This window comes from Salmo trutta, chromosome 34 (genome assembly GCF_901001165.1).
Source record: "Salmo trutta chromosome 34, fSalTru1.1, whole genome shotgun sequence".
NCBI classification, from domain to species: Eukaryota; Metazoa; Chordata; class Actinopteri; order Salmoniformes; family Salmonidae; genus Salmo; species Salmo trutta.
The window spans coordinates 25737033-25755801 of record NC_042990.1 but is presented as its reverse complement, the minus strand read 5'-3'; the positions used below and the strand labels follow the sequence as shown (position 1 = coordinate 25755801).

General features: G+C 43.8%; 1 protein-coding gene across 6 annotated transcripts in view; it reads right to left on the bottom strand.

Moving 5' to 3' along the window:
- Window positions 1-5339: 5339 nt before the first annotated feature.
- Window positions 5340-18769, bottom strand: part of LOC115173913 (phosphoprotein associated with glycosphingolipid-enriched microdomains 1) — a 99779-nt gene continuing 86349 nt past the window's right edge. For all 6 annotated transcript variants that reach the window (XM_029732414.1, XM_029732416.1, XM_029732415.1 and 3 more), the window contains 6 exons: window positions 18189-18240; window positions 16464-16566; window positions 14778-14965; window positions 14121-14618; window positions 9915-9965; window positions 5340-9694 (listed from right to left, as the gene is read on the bottom strand). In XM_029732414.1, the coding sequence (XP_029588274.1) occupies window positions 9335-9694; window positions 9915-9965; window positions 14121-14618; window positions 14778-14965; window positions 16464-16566; window positions 18189-18240 (1252 nt within the window). In that variant the 3' untranslated portion in view covers window positions 5340-9334. The remainder of the gene's footprint in view (window positions 9695-9914; window positions 9966-14120; window positions 14619-14777; window positions 14966-16463; window positions 16567-18188; window positions 18241-18769) is intronic.

Here is an 18769-nt window from a genome sequence, read left to right as displayed (position 1 = left end):
CTGTTCCCTCTAAACTCGTGAGAGAGCACAAAAACACGGAACTGTATTGAAGGACCGACAATGACATTTGAACAGTACATTTTCATCCGAACAAAAGGGCTTCGCCAATACACAAAAAAATATATTAATTGTGATCTACATGAAAAATAATTTACGTTTCACACACATATTTTACACCGGTTTGCCGTCTGACAGGGTGAAATTTGCTGAAATAGCCGCGTAACAGTGACTCCGGATCCATATTGTAGAGATTCCAGTCCGTAGCCGACTGCCAAGAGCCAGCGCCTCTACCGGCGGATTGCTGCCTGTAAACATGTGCGGTCTCGCGGTTGACTCGAGCTCCCATTGGTCGGCCCAGCACACGCCTCCACTGGGCTACGCACATTTTTCTGTCAGTGAGGGGATTCTATTATCTGGCCCGGGTTACCCCAGTGAATGATTTTAAACCGGGTGAAAATGTATCGTATTCGTTTTGGAACCGGGCTGTCTCCCGGGCGTGAGCCAGATGTCCCCTTCAAAACCCACGTAAAAGTCGCTGAAAGCAAAAGTGACGTAGCCCAGGCTAGATTAAGCACGTGGAGTAATGAATAGGACTCTGTTTTACCATGAAAAAATTATTGCTCTTGCTAAAAACGCTTTATAAGCCTTCCCGATGAAAACTAGTCAGAAAATGTGAACATAATTTTTATGGAAAAGAGATGTATGTTCCTGGATGATGCACCATGCTGCCTTGTTGACAACATGACCGAGCAGCGCAGATTATGTTAATGTTCGATTCGACAAAGGCGCTCCTCCCTCACCGCTTTTGCCTTTTAACGTCACGGCCGGTGCACCGGAGCTCAGGTTAATAAAACTCCCTCAATTTCCCTCCAACATAAAGTTATGGGAGTTGGAGAGGACGCTCCATCAGACAGGAAGCGACGTTTCAAAATCTGTCCACGAAAAATGAACCCAGAAATTTGGGATTTTTTTGTACAGAGGTCAATGGAAGGGAGAGTGTCGAATTTGGTCATCAAAAATTGTAATTAGTCATTTTCTACGTGAGGTTATTTGATCTAATATATGTTTCGTAATGGTTAGGTTGTTAAGAATGCACTGATAAAAGTGGACGCATGTGGCATTTCAGCAACGTAAAACTTTATAGAGGACTCCTCATGGATTTAACATATTTTTAACATGGACATTGGCATTGAGCGCTTCCACCATCTTAAAGTGGTCAACTGGGTCGGGATTCCCATAAATTGGGAGCAATCAGCCAATGAAGAAGAAAATTGACTACTTTAAAATGGCGATAGCATGATCAGCGCCATTGAGGCTGTCACAGACGCTATGACACAGAAACAAAGACGAGTCCTCTATCTAGCTCTATGGCATGTTGTTCAAACGCGTATCTGCCCAATCATTGGCTAGAATGGTCCCACCTGATCTCGCCTGCCTTCCATCTTTAAGGACATGTATTTCCATTGTTAGAGCGGTCAATCGTGTATTTTGTCAGTATAACAGACAAGTTTTGGCTCCATCCAAAACAATGACGCAACGATGGATGGAAGAGAAAACGAAATGGGAGGGGTAGGGGAGGAGAAAAATATGGGAATGTAGCGCAAAGAAACATTTAGACCAGCCAGGCTCAGTAAGACTAGTTGAGAAGCCAGTGTTATTGTGTATATTTCAAGCATAAAGCTTATAGTTTGAAACCAAATCTAAGCCTACTATTATTCAGTACACTTCTATTATCGCACAAAGTTTTATTTTAGGAGCTATGACGGACATTACCTAAAAGCATTGCTCCTGGATTTATAAGGCATCAAATAATTAATTTGATGATTACTATCTGAAAAATGGGTCAGAATCTCTCTATCATCATGGTCACCTCAAACCAAATAAAGCAAGATTCACAGTTTAGGGCGAAATGATCATAGGCCTACCCAAGTGAGCTACACTGAACAATAATATAAAACGCAACATGTGAAGTGCTGGTCCCATTTTTATCCTCTCCCTTGCCCCCTCCGTCCTAATTTCCTCTTCTCTCCGTCGTTTCCTGAGCTGAAATAAAATATCCCAGAAATGTTCCATATGCACAAAAAGCTTTTTCTCTCAAATTTTATCCACAAATTTGTTTACATCCCTGTTAGTAAACATTTGATCCATTGTCAAGATAATCCATCCACCTGACAGGTGTGGCATATCAAGAAGCTAATTAAACAGCATGTCCATTACACAGGTGCACCTTGTGCTGGGGACAATAAAAGGCCACTCTAAAATGTGCAGTTTTGTCACAACATAATGCCACAGATGTCTCAAGTTTTGAGGGAGCGTGCAATTGGCATGCTGACTGCAGGAATGGCATGCTGACTGCAGGAATGTCCACCAGAGCTGTTGCCAGATAATTGAATGTTAATTTCTCTACCATAAGCCGCCTCCAATGTCGTTTTAGAGAATTTGGCAGGACGTCCTCACCATGTGTAACCACCCAAGCCCAAGACCTCCACATCCGGCTTCTTCACCTGCAGGATGGTCAGAGGAGGAGCGGTTGGGGCGTATTTCTGATTGGCTGGGCCAGGCTACCAAGTGGGTGGGCCTATGCCCTCCCAGGCCCACCCATGGCTGCGCCCCAGCCCAGTTATGTGAAATCCATAGATTAGGGCCTAATTAATTTATTTCAATTGACTGATTTCCTTATATGAACTGTAACTAAGCAAAATCTTGTAAATTGTTGCCTTAATATTTCTGTTCAGTATAAAACAATAATTGGTTGCACTTTATTTTAAGGCACTGTGTTAACTGGGTATGCTAAGTAGCCACCTACAGAGAATATCTGATAGTAGTAAGAATGGTGCCTGGTTCTTTTGGTATTACCATAACAATTCCTTAGTGTGTGTAGCCAAATGTTTCCGAGATTGCTGCGCAGAAATATCAGTCCACAGAGAGAAGCACGAGATTGAACTTCACTCAACTTTCTAGAGCAGTGGTCACCAACCGACCTCCAAAGCGTTCTTGGTCGATCGCCAAACATTTCTGGGGAAAAAAAACTACGATAAAACCTGGTGTTCCTATTTTTTTTATTAGTCTCAGCCTGTTCAAGGTAGGTGCACCAGTTTCAGCTACCCTGCGCGCCGGGTAGGTGAACTGTTCTCATTTTGAAACCATTTCATGTGTCTGAAGGTACAAACTCTGCCTTCCAGCCAGGCCCAGAGAACAAATCAAGTGGACCATAAACTGGCCAATCGGATGGCTCAGATGAACGGCATGAAAGCAAAGTTAATACTGTGAGATTTCAAAACGTTTAAAACCATGACTAGAGAGAGACTGTCAATGAATACAGCAGAGATGCTGTTTTTATGAGTTGAAGTTTAAGTTCTTACTCAGCACTGACTACACTTTATATTCAACACTTTTATAAGCCATAAAATGTGAGCTCTTCCTATTTCCACTCAGCACTTAAAAAAGCACTGCATCAGTAATGAATGAGCAGGAACATGTATCAATAGGCTTGAGTTGTTATTATTAGCAGCTAGGGTCTTTTTTTAAATGGAGGAATATTTCATTTTCTCTGTTCATAGGAGTAACAACATGAATGTGTGCATGAAGCAGAAATAATGCAGTGCAACTGTTTCGCCATCAGCTGGAAGATTGTGTCACTTTTTGGTCAGTGTCAGTGGAGGAAAGGGAGAGAGGAGGGATATTGAGAGATGGACCCTCAGTCTGCTGCTCTCTCCCTCCACTGAGACTGACCATCAGCTGCAGGCACCATCAATCAGCCCAGTAAAATAAAAAGCAAACTATTTAAATGTATCCTCACTCAGCTGTGCTCTACAAGTAATACAACAACGGATCCATTACCGGTGTGATCATATAGCCTACATCAAATGTTGAAATATACATTTAAAAAATGGCCCGAACAACAATGCATTGGCAGGGCAATTCGTTCAAAGCCAATATGCGATGATAATGTATTGGGCCTATAGCTTACTGCACAAACCTAATTGCTACAATACGGTTTTGAATTGGTTAATGTTGGATAGACTTATGTTTTTTAAGTCATGTTAAGCGGTAGATCTTGGATTGCATTTTGACTCAAAGTGATCTTGACTCAGTAAAGGTTGGTGACCACTGTTCTAGAGTTTTCCCTATTAACACTATTAACGTGTCCCTTTACTGTTGCAATTGTGATCAAATCAATGCATTATTAGCCACTTTCAATGTAATATATCGAAACAAAACTAACTATGCAAGATATTTTGTTGTAGGCAGAACACATCGGAGTAGGATTCTATTGCACTGACACACACTACTCAGCCCATACTCTACACAGACCGGTACAGCATAAACAATTTGAGCTGCAGGAGGGTTATATACAAGAATAGACCATTGCCATATATGGATCTGTGCCATTTACTTTGAACTGGACTGTGTTTGCAGCATGAGCAGTCGTGAGTAGATGTGCTTGTTTTAGCAATATGGGAGTGATTGCTTCCTACAAGAGCACAAAACGTATACATTTCTAGACATATTTGAAAAGAGAGTCAGGTAAAGAGCTTTTTTTGTCTTAAAGGGGCAGTGTTGTATTTTGAGACAGGCTTGAATAAGCTAAGTAGCCAATAAGCAGAGGGTAGCAGACAGTAATTTGTCTGATCCTGTAATAATGGTATGTGAATAATAACGCTATTTATTTTGTAAAGTGGTTTCTTGCATCAAACAACATTTTCAGTCACCTCGTCTGAAGGACAAGTAGATGAACAGGTTAATGTCAAGCCCTGTATGCTTTTTTCCAAGTCTCATGGAATGTAGGCCTACATTGAACACCACACATTGTCTGCTACTGTAGGCTGAATGATATAACAGTTATTTCCATGTTAAAATGTTATGGGATGCATGTTCTCCATTGTTTTTGATGGTATGCCACTCTGGTAGGCCTACATTATGATCCAATAGCCACAGCAGCCTACATTGCCACTGTTAAAACTGTAACTTAAAGCGGGTACAGCCTCAGTGTTCATAGTAAACACACTGGAAGTTGCACAGAATTTTCACAACTTTCAAGTTTCACTCAGCAGACATGAAATTAGCTCAGTGCTGAAACATTGGAGTAGACATACTGTGAAATTAGTGCTACCTAATATTTTTTCCCCCTCTTTTGGTCAGAGGGTAGGCCTAATATAATTTTTTGTTGTTGCATGTATGAATGGTCCATATCAGCCTGTTTAACTGCTAACATGACAAACGAGACTTTCAATGAATGAATGCAATACTGTTGCAAATAGCTAATCAATGTACCAGATTAAATGTATAAAACACCATTCTCCCCCTGCAAGCTATCTTCATGAATAAAAAATACACACTTACTTGTTATACATCTTTTAATATTTTCAAATTATGGTCATAAAATATTTTCATGCATACACAGGAAACCAGATAGAATCTCATGACAGATGTGCACATAACTGTCAAAGAAAGCATTGCTCTGGTTGCATCCCAAATGGCACCCTTTTCCCTATCCCTACAGTATTTATTAGTGCAATACTTTTGACCAGTGTCCTATGGGCCCTGTTCAAAAGTAGTGACCTACGGCGACAATAGGGTGCCATTTGGGACACAACGTCCATAATGAAAGACAATAGTAAGGAATTCTCTGCTGCTTGTTGAGAATGTATTGTCTCATTATTACAGTGGGCTGAAAGAGAGGGTGCTATGATGGACCTTCTCTCCATGCCTGCCCCCCCCCCCCCCACACACACACAACCCACTCCCTCCTGTATGAGTGTGTGTGTGTACACTCGTCTGTGTGTAGTACCTTTGGTTGTGAGATTTGGCACTAATGTTCCTCTTTGACAGACCGTTTGTTAAAAGCCTTTTATGGCATTTCCATAGACACCATTAGGTTTAAATGAAAACATTTCCTGCTACATGAACTAATCTGGAATCTGTTGGGGAGAACAATGGTCATTAAAAGGTCATGTTTTTGCGATTTAACATTAATGAAATTACAATTACACTCTATAAAATGTGTGTAAACGCTCATATGTAGGGCTCTTGCTTTAAAGGGCATCAAATGTATAGCATCTTTAATGCATGTTTATCAATTGTTGCTAATTTAGTGGGAACTGTCCTTTCTCTCCTTATTGGATTTCATCTGTGAATATATCAGTCAACCTGGGCGCTTGGTTTGTCGTCAACAAGCTCATTCAAGCTCATGCATGTGTAATGAAATCCACTCACTCACTCTGCATACACCAATAATGTGCAATATTGAGATAACAGAGAAATGGGAGGAAAAGTAAGATAATATTATTGTTTAACTGTCAAATGCAGATATCATCATTGCAATAGCTAGTTATTTAGTCACAACTTACTCAGTTTGAAAATAAACACCAAACAACAATATTCATTCACTTTTCTTTAAAAAAATAAAAAAGTACCAACTTTGACTTTTATGTTTTAAAATGCCTGTACCAACACAATGTACCATACTTGAATAAAACAACAGAACAAAATAACCAATGAGATGGTGTCCTATTAAAACCGAATACAGCACCTCCAAACTGTCATACGCCACCATTCAATCATCCACTGTATATTTTCAACAATAGTTAGGTCACTCTGAGTAAGGGGCATACTTACAGCTAGCCGAAATGTATTCCCTTAAAATGACATCATGGTTTTACTGTATGTGCTTTTATAGCCACTATTAAGCAGTCCAAATCACATGCATACATACTACAAAATATACTTTACCATTTGCAAATTCATACATTAGCTGACTTAATGAAATAGTACTCTAACTTTATACAACCCTCGGTTAGCATGTCGTCAGCACATGCTACCTTAATAGTGCTTGTTCAAATAGTTAAGTTAGAAGCATTTGATATTATAATTGTGCACATGATGGGTTATATGTATGCATGATGTTGTTGTTGCTATACGCTCTGTACAGAAGCAGTAGCATAATGTTTTTTGACACTTTGTGCTTTAAAATCCTTTTCCACCGTATCAATAGTATGCGTACCTATATTAGGGTAAGCATAAACACGCCATACAACACACATATTATACACCTTGATCAATACAGCTGCATTAACACACCATTTTGCTGTTGCATATTGTCACATTGAGCGAATATAAGTATTTTCAATACATTTTGAATCATGTGAAGAAATATAGAGAAAACAACTGAGTTGAACAATTCACACAAGAAATCACAACAACATTGATAGATATGGTCTCACCATTGTTCGTCTTTTGTTTGAATGAATAAGTCCTTTTTAAAAAGTCTGGATTATTCATGAGTACCTTTACTACTTTATTACCATGGTAACCCACTTGTTTATCCTATGTACAGAACAAAACCTTTTCAAGTTTCCCTCAAACAAGCACACTTCCTGATATCCCTTAATCACACAATGATCCACCATCTTCAAATAAATAGGATTTTGATTTAAAAAAAAAGGTCGACATGTAAATCAAATAAAAAATGTTTTAGAAACTAAAACAAGCCGTTCCATTTAGAGTTCGGCCGTCTAAACTGCCTGACTTGAGGCTACTTTTTTCACAACAGTATGTAAGTACACATATCTATCATATCTCTGATTTATCATGATGTTCTGAATGAAATGTTGCACTAGGAAGGGAGAACAGATGATATAAAAAATGACATTGCGGGGAAACATTCTACTCATACCTTTATAAGTGCCTTATAGAACGACATTATGGCACAGACTCATTGGTTTTCAATCCCAAGGCACTGACAAAGTGTCACTGGCCAGTCAGCTTGTCACCAGCCTTATAAAATGAACTGAATTCGTAATGACTGGCTAGAAATGTTTAGAAATGTACTATTTTATAATCTGAGGAAGTAATTACGATGGATAATGTAGAAATATTGTCCTTCCTTCCCACATTGATAGCAATCGTTGATAATGTAGCTAACCTTCAATCTTCAGTGTTGTGATGTGCACCATGATAAAGAGTGAGAAGTGACATCACAAAGTGGACGGACGCCAATAACTTGAAAACGGATGGTGATTTCATAGTTCAGATACTGATATGATAGCACCCCGAGTACGTACATTGTAATTTAAGGGCACCATGAATTGATAGAGAATTAAGATTATAGCTAATTCAATCAGATATCGCTGGGCTGTGGGCACACCCAAACTGCACTGAGGGGGTAGTGGGCGGAAACCCTGAATTGGTGATGATGGGCAGTAGGGTTGAAGGTTGAAGTTCAGAGCCCTGAGGTGGTGTTCCTGTCATCAGGGCTGCTAGGTAAAGTTGAGGCTAGTAGTGAGGCTAATGGCTGGGGTTGAGGGTGAAGCTAGGAGTTAGGCTAATGGCTGAAGTTGAGGGTGAGGCTAGGAGTTAGGCTAATGGCTGAAGTTGAGGCTGAGGCTAGGAGTTAGGCTAATGACTGAAGTTGAGGGTGAAGCTAGGAGTTAGGCTAATGGCTGGGGTTGAGGGTGAAGCTAGGAGTTAGGCTAATGGCTGGGGTTGAGGGTGAGGCTAGGAGTTAGGCTAATGGCTGGGGTTGAGAGTGAAGCTAGGAGTTAGGCTAATGGTTAGCATTGAGTGTGAGGCCAGGAGTTAGGCTAATGGCTGAAGTTGAGGGTGAGGCTAGGAGTTATGCTAATGACTGAAGTTGAGGGTGAAGCTAGGAGTTAGGCTAATGGCTGGGGTTGAGGGTGAGGCTAGGAGTTAGGCTAATGGCTGGGGTTGAGGGTGAGGTTAGGAGTTAGGAGTTAGGCTAATGGCTGAAGTTGAGGGTGAAGCTAGGAGTTAGGCTAATGACTGGGGTTGAGGGTGAGGCTATTAGTTAGGCTAACTGCTGGGGTTGAGGGTGAGGCTAGGAGTTAGGCTAATGGCTGGGGTTGAGGGTGAGGCTAGGAGTTAGGAGTTAGGCTAATGGCTGAAGTTGAGGGTGAAGCTAGGAGTTAGGCTAATGACTGGGGTTGAGGGTGAGGCTATTAGTTAGGCTAACTGCTGGGGTTGAGGGTGAGGCTAGGAGTTAGGCTAATTGCTGGGGTTGAGGGTGAGGCTATTAGTTAGGCTAACTGCTGGGGTTTAGGGTGAAGCTAGGAGTTAGGCTAACTGCTGGGGTTGAGAGTGAGGCTATTAGTAAGGCTAACTGCTGGGGTTGAGGGTGAGGCTAGGAGTTAGGCTAATGACTGGGGTTGAGGGTGAGGCTATTAGTTAGGCTAACTGCTGGGGTTGAGGGTGAGGCTATTAGTTAGGCTAACTGCTGGGGTTGAGGGTGAGGCTATTAGTTAGGCTAATGGCTGGGGTTGAGGGTGAGGCCCCAGAGGCTCAGGTTTAGGCCCCGCACTGTCGCTTTACTCCCCAGTTAGAGACGGGAACTCTCCCTGTTCAACCCCAGGCCCAGCTCACCTACACTCTCATAGTCTGGCTCCTGAACCTGGTTCCTCAGCCCCAAGTCCTCTCCACTACCAGTCTTAATGAGGCAGATGTTCTCGTAGCCCGGGTCGATGCTCTCTGCAGGGGACTCCTGGAGGTCCCCAGGGGGTCCCTGGGGGTCTGACTCCCCCTCTCCGAGCTGGGGGTAGATGTCCCTGACAGTAGCGTAGAGATCACTGGAGGACGACTCAGGGACCAGACCTTTGATCTCAGCGATGCTGCTGTAGTCACTCTCCTTCTCCTCCACGTCTAGGTGTGTCTTCCTCACTGTGGAGTACATGTCTGACAGCTGGAGAGAAAGAGGGATGAGAGAGTGAGAGAGAGCAAGAGTAAGAGAGAGAGCGAGAGGAGAGAATGCAGTCAGAGTGAGCATCGAAGGACTATTTGATTTATGTATCCTTTATTCAACCAGGGAAGTCACAGTTAGACTGACATCTCTTTTTCAAGTGATTCCTATATAAGCACCAGGACAATAGGGGAATGAGTTCAGTGGAAGGTCACAACTCTACCTCGTTCTCTGACAGCACATGGTTGTGAAGCCCCGGTGAGGGAGAGAGCAACTAGAAGAGAAAACAACAAAAACAAGTCCACGCATTACAATATAAAGAACCATGTGTGTTGGGCATACTCCCACCTGAGCTAAGCAGGTGTATAATATGTAGTCAATCATTTCTGAACAACATTACTGATTAATCAGTTAATACACAATGAGAATTGGAGCGATGTTATTGTGTATCGCTGCTATATACAGTCCCTTACGATTGATGGGGTCATTAATCAACAACACATAGCTGACACCGACATCAAAAACACCTTTCTAGGGTCAATATCAGAGCTAGTACGGTACCTAGCTGGCTACTACCTCACGCCTCCTATATGTTGAATGTACTGAGGATTAAGCCTGGTTTAAAATCCATTGTTCACTTGGTCAAGGACATATAAGATGTAAATCTTGAGGTTAACCAATGACTTTACATGGGGACTGGTGAGGATGATGGTGGGATAACTTGAATGGAGAACCAGAAAGACCACTACCATCTATCTTCAGCATCCTCTATATTCAGCATCATCTCTCCATCATCTCCATCTATATTCAGCATCATCTCTCCATCATCTCCATCTATATTCAGCATCATCTCTCCATCATCTCCATCTATATTCAGCATCATCAATCTTCAGCATCCTCTGTATTCAGCATAATCTCTCCATCATCTCCATCTATATTCAGCATCATCTCTCCATCATCTCCATCTATATTCAGCATCATCAATCTTCAGCATCCTCTGTATTCAGCATAATCTCTCCATCATCTCCATCTATATTCAGCATCATCTCTCCATCATCTCCATCTATATTCAGCATCATCAATCTTCAGCATCCTCTGTATTCAGCATCATCTCTCCATCATCTCCATCAATATTCAGCATCATCTCTCCATCAATATTCAGCATCATCTCTCCATCATCTCCATCAATATTCAGCATCATCTATCTTCAGCATCATCTCTATCAATATTCAGCATCATCTCTCCATCATATCTATCAATATTCAGCATCATCTCTCCATCTATATTCAGCATCATCTCTCCATCTATATTCAGCATCCTCTCCCCATCTATATTCAGCATCATCTCCCCATCTATATTCAGCATCTCTCCTTTGTTTCTATCTCAGAGAGCATTGAATCCATATGCTTACTTTATGGACAGACATTCTCCTTGATTAGCGAACCAATTCATTTGATTGCCTTGGAGCCCAGTGGTGTGGAATCATGAAGAAAGTTCTTGACCCCGTCATCAACAAGCCTCCATGTGTCTCTCATAATGTTAGTCTGTTCTAATTCCTGAATTCCCTGAAGTCTTTGTCCATGTAGCTTTACAAATGAAAGTGCCAGTCCAGTTAAGTAAGTCGTTTCATGACTACAACCAGGAGTTGTTTCTGACTACATGACTTGACCAGGAGAAAACAGGTTCCTAGATATACCAGCCAAGTCATTTGTCCTGACTATATTATAGCTGAAAACTAGGGCCCAGAGTTGTTATGTCAGGTCACTTTCATGGTCAGGAAAAACTATGAAAAGTATGCATGTTAAGGCATTCCTTCACTCAGTTCAGATGTCTTATAGATAAGAATGTACACTATATATACACAAAAAATAGTCTGTCCGCGGTTGCAACACAGTTCCAAACTGTCTCTGGAAGCAAGGTCAGCACAAGAACTGTTCGTTGGGAGCTTCATGAAATAGGTTTCCATGGCCGAGCAGCCGTACACAAGCCTAAGATCACCATGTGCAATGCCAAGCGTCGGCTGGAGTAGTGTAAAGCTCGCCGACATTGGACTCGAGCTGAGGAAACGCGTTCTCTGGAGTGATGAATCACGCTTCAACATCTGGCAGTCTGATGAACGAATCTGGGTTGAGCGGATGCCAGGAGAACACTACCTACCCCAATGCATAGTGCCAACTGTAAAGTTTGGTGGAGGAGGAATAATGGTCTGGGGCTCTTTTTCATGGTTCGGGCTAGATCCCTTAGTTCAGGTGAAGGGAAATCTTAACGCTACAGCCTACAATTACATTCTAGACAATTCTGTGCTTCCAACTTTGTAGCAACAGTTTGGGGCAGGCCCTTTCCTGTTTCAGCGTGACAATGCCCCCTAGTACAATGCGAGGTCCATACAGAAATGGTTTGTCGAGATGGGTGTGGAAGAACTTGACTGGTCTGCACACAGCCCTGACTTCAACCCCATCAAACACCTTTGGGATGAATTGGAACGCCAACTACGAGCCAGGCCTAATCGTCCAACATCAGTGCCCGACTCACTAATGCTCTTGTGGCTGAATGGAAGCAAGTCCCCACAGCAATGTACCAACATCTAGTGGAAAGAATTCCCAGAAGAGTGAAGGTCGTTATAGCAGCATGATTTTGGAATGAGATGTTTGACAAGCCAGTGTCCACATACACTACATGACCAAAAGTATCAAGGCAGTTTGGTGTATGGACTGACAGACAGGACATCTACTATGAGGCTGATGATGGAGGACTGAAGTCTAACATGCCAACGCATCAGTCAGCCTGAGGATATGTGGTTTAGTTTCACATGGGTACACAAACACACAGGCAAACAAACACACACACACACACACACACACACACACACACACACACACACACACACACGCAAACACACACACCCACATAACGGCAAACAAACACACACACACTCCGAATAAAATAAAGCTCTTTCCCTTTGGCGACAGACAACTTGACTGTTGACATGCTGAATATCACAGTTTATCTAAGCAAATTGCCCCTGGTGTACATCACACTAGTGACTGGCAAGGTCAATTACATTTTGTCAGTGTAGAGCAGAAGCTTGTAAAGTCACAGGCAACACAAAGTCATATTATTCCAGAAAACAGAACAGAGTCATTTCTGTTTATTATGGTTCAATAGCTGTGTTACAGAGCAGGAGAGGATATTGTATGTGTCTGTGTGAGGGCTCTGAGGGTCTACCTGAGGGAGAACCTTTCAGACGTAAACACGCAGATGTACACACACACACACACACACACACACACACACACACACACACACACACACACACACACACACACAGAGTGTCATCCGTCATCTGCCTGGTCTGTCAGACAGAGGAGAGCCTGCCCATAATCAATCTCCTTCCCTCTCCTCAGCTCATCTCTTCTCCCCCCCTCTTCTCCCCCTCTTCTCTCCGCAGCACCATAACAAAAGACACCCACATCCTCTCCTCCACTCTGATCTGCATACATTACCATACACATTACGGTCTGACAAGACAAATCACCAGCCAACCCCAGTCACACTGATGCACCGCCACCGAGAATAAAGAACGTTCTGGGTTAACCTTAAATCAGCTCCAGAGTGTCTGCAAATGTGTGTGTCCATGCGATTCCACCAGTGCGTGTGCAATATGGAGGTTGTAAAAATAAAAGTGGGAGTAGAGACGCGTAGAGGAGAATTAATGCTGACTCTACATTCCAACACGGGGGGACGCAATTGGAACATGCTTTGGGGATGCAGGTGGCCCAGCGCAGCCCTGCGGTTGGTTCAATATTTCATCATATAGCAGGGAGCCAGAGGGTCAAGCTGGGCTAGGCGTCACCTGCTGTCCAATGATACACTTGTATTACTGATTAGCTAATTGGCAGGAGCTTCAGAGACAAAAGATGGTTGCTAGGAGAAAAACAACAAAGGAGTGTTAGACAGACAAGGCTGTGTGTGAGTGAGTGAGTGTGTGGGGGGGGGTTGTAGTTTGTGTATGTGTGTGTGTGTGTGTGTGTGTGCGTGCACTTCGTTTTATTACGGGTGACAGGTTCAGTACACACCACTGCGTTCCTTACCAGAAAGTAGGTTGGCCATCTTTGAAGTCTCGTAGGTTGATTCATCGCTGTCTTTTTATTTATAAATCTCTCTCACTAAAACTCCCGGTGTACCTAACTTCATTAATAACCTTTAGATCTCTCTCATCGGGAGCAGGAAGTTTCATATATCCTAATTGAGCGGAAGAGGGAGTCTCCTTTGCCAGGGCAAAGGATGCAAATCACTATCTAGTGAAACAATGCATATAGTATTGTGAGGAATACTTAGCGCTGTCGTCCTACTGTCCGTTTACTCAATTTCTCTCTTACACACATAGGCGTACACAAACACAGACAGAAACACAGACAACCATCCTCACCTCTCCGTTGTGAAGTTCTGCCCCCATTACCACCACCCCTCCTGCGTCCATCATAGTAGGCTGGTTGTCGTTCTCATCCAGCACCTTGTCAGGTATAGGCGGGGGTCTGTCCTCCTCCTCGGGCTCCTCTGTGGGGCTCACAGCAGCAGCGATGGTGGCTGAGCGCCTGGCCTCCAGGTCTGCACTGTAACGGCTCTTCTTGTTCAGATCCACCGAGGCGTACTCCACTCCCGCGCACAGGGGCCCCCGCTCCGGGGTGCTGCAGGGGCTGAGGTGGCCATTGTGGAGGGCTGGACGGTGGTGGGAAGGGGGTAGGTGGTTGTGGAGGTGGTGAGGGTCATCATCGGGGCTGAAGGGGGACGTAGTACCGTGTCCGTTGGGTATACCTACAGCCAGGCTCCCTGGATGATCCTTCAGCTCTTTGACCGTCTCGTAGAGGGAGTCTTCAACGCTCACGTCACGGGACGCCGTTAAGGTGCCGCCTCTCTCCTTCATCACCTAGTTAGTTGATTGAGACAGCTGTCAGTACATTAGGACTAGTCTTCCTGGGTGTATACTCCAACACAATCTAGTACAACTATACAATAAAAACAAGAGGACTCATTCCAATAAGTAGCTGTATAAGTACACAGGCACAACAACATGAATCCCTAATACCTCGTAGGTGCCGTCTCCAGAGACAGGTAGAGGGGGTTCGCTGGAGGATCCCATCCCCTCCAGGGCGCTGTTGGGTGGGATGCTGGGCAGCTCACGGTCCTGGGGACACTTGGAGCTCCGCAGCTCTGACTGGCTGGACAGCATCTCCTCAGAGGGCTGGGGACTGCTGTCTTGGGTGTCTGTCAACACTGGGAGAGGATGGACCAATCCAATTGAATCCAATTTTATTTTTAGATGAGTTGGGTTGAGTTTAATTGAATTGAATGCAACAAAGGGGGTAGTGTGTGGGTGGGTGGTTATGCCGGGTTAACAGAGAGAGAGAGGGGATAGTGTGTGGGTGGGTGGTTATGCCGGGTTAACAGAGAGAGAGAGGGGATAGTGTGTGGGTGGGTGGTTATGCCGGGTTAACAGAGAGAGAGAGGGGATAGTGTGTGGGTGGGTGGTTATGCCGGGTTAACAGAGAGAGAGAGGGGATAGTGTGTGGGTGGGTGGTTATGCCGGGTTAACAGAGAGAGAGAGGGGATAGTGTGTGGGTGGGTGGTTATGTCGGGTTAACAGAGAGAGAGAGGGGATAGTGTGTGGGTGGGTGGTTATGCCGGGTTAACAGAGAGAGAGAGGGGATAGTGTGTGGGTGGGTGGTTATGCCGGGTTAACAGAGAGAGAGAGGGGATAGTGTGTGGGTGGGTGGTTATGCCGGGTTAACAGAGAGAGAGAGGGGATAGTGTGTGGGTGGGTGGTTATGTCGGGTTAACAGAGAGAGAGAGAGGGGATAGTGTGTGGGTGGGTGGTTATGTCGGGTTAACAGAGAGAGAGAGGGGATAGTGTGTGGGTGGGTGGTTATGCCGGGTTAACAGAGAGAGAGAGGGGATAGTGTGTGGGTGGGTGGTTATGCCGGGTTAACAGAGAGAGAGAGGGGATAGTGTGTGGGTGGGTGGTTATGCCGGGTTAACAGAGAGAGAGAGGGGATAGTGTGTGGGTGGGTGGTTATGCCGGGTTAACAGAGAGAGAGAGGGGATAGTGTGTGGGTGGGTGGTTATGCCGGGTTAACAGAGAGAGAGAGGGGATAGTGTGTGGGTGGGTGGTTATGCCGGGTTAACAGAGAGAGAGAGGGGATAGTGTGTGGGTGGGTGGTTATGCCGGGTTAACAGAGAGAGAGAGGGGATAGTGTGTGGGTGGGTGGTTATGCCGGGTTAACAGAGAGAGAGAGGGGATAGTGTGTGGGTGGGTGGTTATGCCGGGTTAACAGAGAGAGAGAGGGGATTGTGTGTGGGTGGGTGGTTATGCCGGGTTAACAGAGAGAGAGAGGGGATAGTGTGTGGGTGGGTGGTTATGCCGGGTTAACAGAGAGAGAGAGGGGATAGTGTGTGGGTGGGTGGTTATGCCGGGTTAACAGAGAGACAGTTTGAGAATCAGGTACTGCAGTGACGGCTCTTGTCTTAGACCACTGCGCCACTCGGGAGCCCCACGTCTCTGCAGTACTTGGTTCGAATCCAGGCTGCATCACATCTGGCCATGGACTAGATAGCCACAGGTGTGGAAGCCAAATGAATAATCAAGCAAATGTGTAAAGTGAAGGCTAAATGTGGATGTAATGTATTCTGAATGAAAATTCCACTCTCTGAAATGACGACAAACAAACAACACGTGCAGAAGAAGTCGTTGTGTGTGTGTTTGTGTGTGTATTACCTGTACCACTGGTTAGTGGGCCGTTGTGTGAGCTGCTCACCACTAGGTCAGTCCCTGGGCTGTCCACAGATTGACTTCCGGTAAACGTCTCTCTCTCAGACACCTGTACAATAGAGACAAGGACCAGGTTAGAATGGGTCTAAGTGGCTTAATATAGACACAGATCTGGAATCAGTTTACCCTAAATCCCTATGTGGTCCTGTGTGGCTCAGTTAGTACACATACAACAAACATATGCGCTCACTGTACTAGAAGTCACTTTGGATAAAAACATCTGCTAAGTGGAGCCAAATACATTACAAATACATTACAAATACATGAAATCAGTGTCATCCAACTCCTCAATCTGAGAGGCTGAGAGCAAATGTAATGTATTTACACTTCATATTAACACCGTGACATTGTGGGGGGAGAAACGGCATTGAGCTAGCAGCCACTGCAGGCCTTTGTTTGTTGTTTTTCAGACACCTTCACTGATAGAAAACCAAGAAACAGTGAGATATATAGCTCTATAGCACCTCCTATTGGCTGTGTCTGGTAATGACTGTTGCTAGGCTGAATCTGATGGAATTCCTATAGACATAGGCTTTAGCTGCGCAGCACTTAGCCTGTCGAGTACAAGACAACGAGCTCATTTAACCTAATAATGAGGGCAGTAATCATTCTGTTGAGTACAAGACAACGAGCTTATTTAACCTAATAATGAGGGCAGTAATCATTCTGTCGAGTACAAGACAACAAGCTTATTTAACCTAATAATGAGGGCAGTAATCATTCTGTCGAGTACATGTAATGTGTTCTTTACTATAGCTAATGCCCATCATGGTCCTCATCATCATGGAATAGCTGGGGATAGTGTAATAATTCATAATATGCACTCAGAATCCCATTGAAATAAACAGTTTACTATGCAATTAATGTGCTAACTCGTGAAATGGTGAAAAAAAAGGTGAAAATACTGATTCTTCTCTGAGAACATTAAAGTCCATACAAAGATACTGCAAACCGAAGTGGAAGACATTCTACCCATCTGGTGTTGTTTCCAGACCACAGTACACAGTGTGTGTGTGTGTGTGTGTGTGTGTGTTAGTGTTAGAGTGTGTCGGAGTAAATATTTTGACTGCATTCATCACATTAAACTAATACTCCTTCCCCACTCTGGAATTCATGTCTCCCTTCTGTCTATTCCTTCCTGGATAATGTTGACCTCTGAACTCTTAACCTGGGTCATCTTCCCTCCCGTTCTACACCACACTCAGACAAAGGAGTGGCTACATCTTCCTCCCTCCCGGTCATTATGGATGCTAATGTAACTGCCTCATGACACCCGACAGCACCCAGAAAGAGAGACACTGGCTCGCATGCACACAGGCACATGCACAAACAGCTTCACAACTCACAGCTGTTCTCTCCTCTCCAAGAGTCTAACCCAGGAAGACACCAACCCACCAACTCAACCATTCTGCTAGACAAGTTGCCTCTGACATGTTCTCTCCCTTGTTTTCATTGACTAACCCTGTAACCCACAAGGCCAACCCTCACTCACTGAAGTGTTGAGAGGAATGTCTGACAGAAAATGAAAGGAGGAACTCAGATTTCTTTTCAGGGAGAGATATACACTTCAGCAGAATAACTTAGACTTGCTGTTTTAAGTGAAGGAAGCAAGGGAACCCTTAAAAAGAGGGAAAAGAGGAAAGAAAAGAGGACTACTTCAGACAGACTCACTCCATTCATGAGGTTCTCATGGTCTCCTGGGCGGCCATTGGATTTATTTTGCCTGGAGAAGAATAAGGAAGAAGATGATTAAAACGTAGAGTTTGTCTGTTTAGAGTTTATGTATGGGCTCTGAACTACAGAAGACTGTAATAATGCAGTCTATTATGCAGACACCCAACTGTGCTAGTCTGTCTGCCGGTACCAAAGTAAGAATGGGATTAATAAACTATTAGTTACAACTGAAATCAACAGTACAGTATAACTACAGTGGCTTCAGTATTCATACCCCTTGACTTATTCTATATTTTGTTGTGTTACAGCCTGAATAAAAAAAAAAAATGTTTGTTTTGTTACCCATCTATACACAATACTCCAAAATGATTTTTAGAAATGTTTGCAAAAGTATTCACACCCCTGAGTCAATACATGTTAGAATCACCTTTGGTAGTGATTACAGCTGTGAGTCTTTCTGGGTAAGTGACTAAGAGTTTTCCAAACCTGGACTGAAAAATTCTTCAAGCTCTTTCAAGTTGGTTATTGATCATTGCTTGACAGCCATTTTCAAGTATTGCGATAGATTGGCAAGACTA